We start from the raw sequence: 2,794 nt of genomic DNA on the forward strand, positions 1-2,794 counted from the left end.
AGAAGATTTATTTATTTATATTAGGACAATGCACATTAATCAACATTTCTGTAAATGCGCCGGTGTTAGCCAGTTGGCTAATTTTCAACTGTAGTCCTAGTTGCATGCATGTCTTTATGGTGGGAAGAAACCGGAGCACCCAGAGAAAACCCACGCAAGCACGGGGAGAACATGCAAACTCCACACAGAAAGGCCCGGGACGACCTGGGTTTGAACCCAGAACCTTCTTGCTGTGAGGCAGAAGTGCTAACCACTGAGCCACCGTGCTGGAAGACATGTTGTCATATCTTCTTGGTATATAAGGTCTACCGTAGATGCAACACGAATTTGAAAAAATGAGGTGCTAGAGAGCACTATAAGTTTGAATGTAAAACAATTTCACCACTAGATGGGAGAAATTCCTCCACAGTGGAGCTTTTAAGCTTTTTTGTGTTTACTTTTGTTGATTTTTTCACTTTACATAAAAATGACGACAACTGGTATTGGAAGTGTCTTTTGGTGTATTCTCTGTCATTAATAATCTGTATTCTCTGTCTAACAGGCGGACTCTAAGAGCTTCAGGGACGGTGAGTTTCTTCTTTCTGAATTATTTCTCAAACAAGTCGACTTTGAGCCTCTTCAGGACCCGTAGACTCACACTGGTTTCTGTTTCAGACGATCTGTTCCAGAAAGTGGTCCGCAGCCGCTCCAGCAAGACCATGTCGCAGTAAAACTCTGCCGAATGTCCGAGTAACCCCAGGGAAACGGGAACAAATAAGAGCCGTTAATAATTACACACGGGGGATTTAACTAAGTACATGTGCTCCAGTACTGTACTTCAGTCCAAATGTTGAGGTACTTGTACTTTACTTGAGTCTTTTCTTTTCATGTCACTTTTTACTTCTACTCCGCTACATTTCAGAGAGAAATATTGTACTTTTTACTCCACTACACACACACACACACAAACACAGAGACACAAACACACACACACACACACACACACACACACACACACACACACACACACACTTTTTACAATGGTTTAATACTTTAACTACATTTTCCTGATGATACTTATAGACTTTAACTGAAGTACCATTTTCACTGCAGAGTACTATTACAGTGTGGTATTAGTAATTGTACTGCAGTAATCTGAGTACTTCTTGTGTAAAAAGGTTTTGTAGTTTTATTGTGTGAACAGGCAGAAAGGAAATGGTTGTGTCCGTCTCTCAGACTTTTACAGAAATATTCCTCCACAAATTAGAATTAGATATTGACGAAATCATTCTCCGTCTACAGAAGGTTTTTACAAGCTGAACTATTAGCGGCTCATATTTGATCCTGTAGAAGCAGAAGCAGGAGGAAGAATCCCCTCAAGTCCTCTCACCATGTCTCTGGACTCACACAGGAAACAGAAACATGGACTCTGTCGCTCACAGAAGACTTTACTCTAAGAAATCAGTCTGTAAGAAATCAATCTGTTAAATAACAGCTCGTGACCCGGATGTTGCCCCTTAATGACGTGTAGGTAGAGTTAAATACAGAACATTTTCTGTTATATGTCCATATAGAAAACTCTCAATTACTCATCTATACGTCCACAAGTTAACCTTTTGAAAAAGCAACAAAAACGGCAGAAAAAAAGCCTCAAAACGGTTTAAAAAAACTTCACAAAATAAACTTCACAAAAAAAAACGCCCAAAATGTCGTAAAAAGCGACAACGTGGACTTCTTTAACTTACAAAAAAAGCAGCAAAAACATCTGAAAAAGTGTCACAAAAGGTCCAAGAAAGCGAGACGACGTGGACTTCTTTACCTGCTAAAACCTCCGAGGTTGGAGCCTAAATGATGCAATTTAGATTCTGTTAAGTTATACTAGGGATGCACCGAATCCAGATTTTTGGGGTTCAGCCAAATCCTGAATCCCCTGGTTGAGATTGTGCTGACTCCTCCTCCCATCCTCAGTCCATGAACCCAGTAAACACATGAATGAAGTAAACAGGGACTGTCCTTCCTTTGCTGTACCTGAAGTTGCTGCATTCTGGCTGCTGTCTGGAGATTCCGTCATGCACAACTCGTATTCTTCCAGATGTTTCAGACCAGATGTTGTAACAGCGGCCATGTTGTGTATAGTTTAGGGTCCTCATTGAACGCTCCACCTACGTAAACACCTTCCACTTCGGTTCGGTGGGAAAATATTCTAAGGTTCTGCAGAAACCCAACCCCGTCAAAAAGCTCAATATTCAGCAGAATCCTGGATTCGCTGCACCCCTAGTTATACAGACAGACAACTGTTAATACGGATATTTCTTAGAGTGGAAGACGCCGTGTGGCGTTTATAAAGTGAACATCCGTCAGTTTCAGGTTCAATTTTCAAGTTTATTTCTTTATATCAAACTTCAAAAGCAAACTAGTTTGCACCAAAGTCCTTCACATAGTCAAAAACATCTGTACACACTCATAAAACACACACCGATATAAATATATGAACAATAAGCCTTGTTTACCTGAAGTTATACCTAATGTTTGAGTTACACAAAAGATGAAATTATGAATTATTTTAATAATTATTTCAATTTTTTTCAATGCAGCCTCAGTGTGAACAACCAAGGTGGATTTGATGCGACTTTTACGTTGATCTACATCGACATTTGTCCTAATGATGCTCCGGCGGAAGTTAGCCCCAAGACACAGACTGTAAAATTACAAACTAGACTAGTCTACAACATGGAGACCAGTCAACAGAGGGAGAGGGAGCTGTTAGACCTGATTAATGTTGAAATAAAAGTGAAAATGCTCCCTTCCTCCATAA

At 40.1% G+C, this 2,794-nt stretch overlaps 1 protein-coding gene across 1 annotated transcript in view; it reads left to right on the forward strand.

Annotated features, from left to right (window-relative positions):
* Positions 1–777, forward strand: part of tgfbi (transforming growth factor, beta-induced) — a 39,322-nt gene extending 38,545 nt beyond the window's left edge. The window contains exons 16-17 of the mRNA XM_028589680.1: positions 542–566; positions 655–777. Coding sequence (XP_028445481.1) covers positions 542–566; positions 655–710 — 81 coding nt within the window. The 3' untranslated portion in view covers positions 711–777. The remainder of the gene's footprint in view (positions 1–541; positions 567–654) is intronic.
* The last annotated feature ends 2,017 nt before the right edge of the window (positions 778–2,794 follow it).

This window comes from Perca flavescens, chromosome 10 (assembly GCF_004354835.1).
Source record: "Perca flavescens isolate YP-PL-M2 chromosome 10, PFLA_1.0, whole genome shotgun sequence".
Classification (NCBI taxonomy): domain Eukaryota; kingdom Metazoa; phylum Chordata; class Actinopteri; order Perciformes; family Percidae; genus Perca; species Perca flavescens.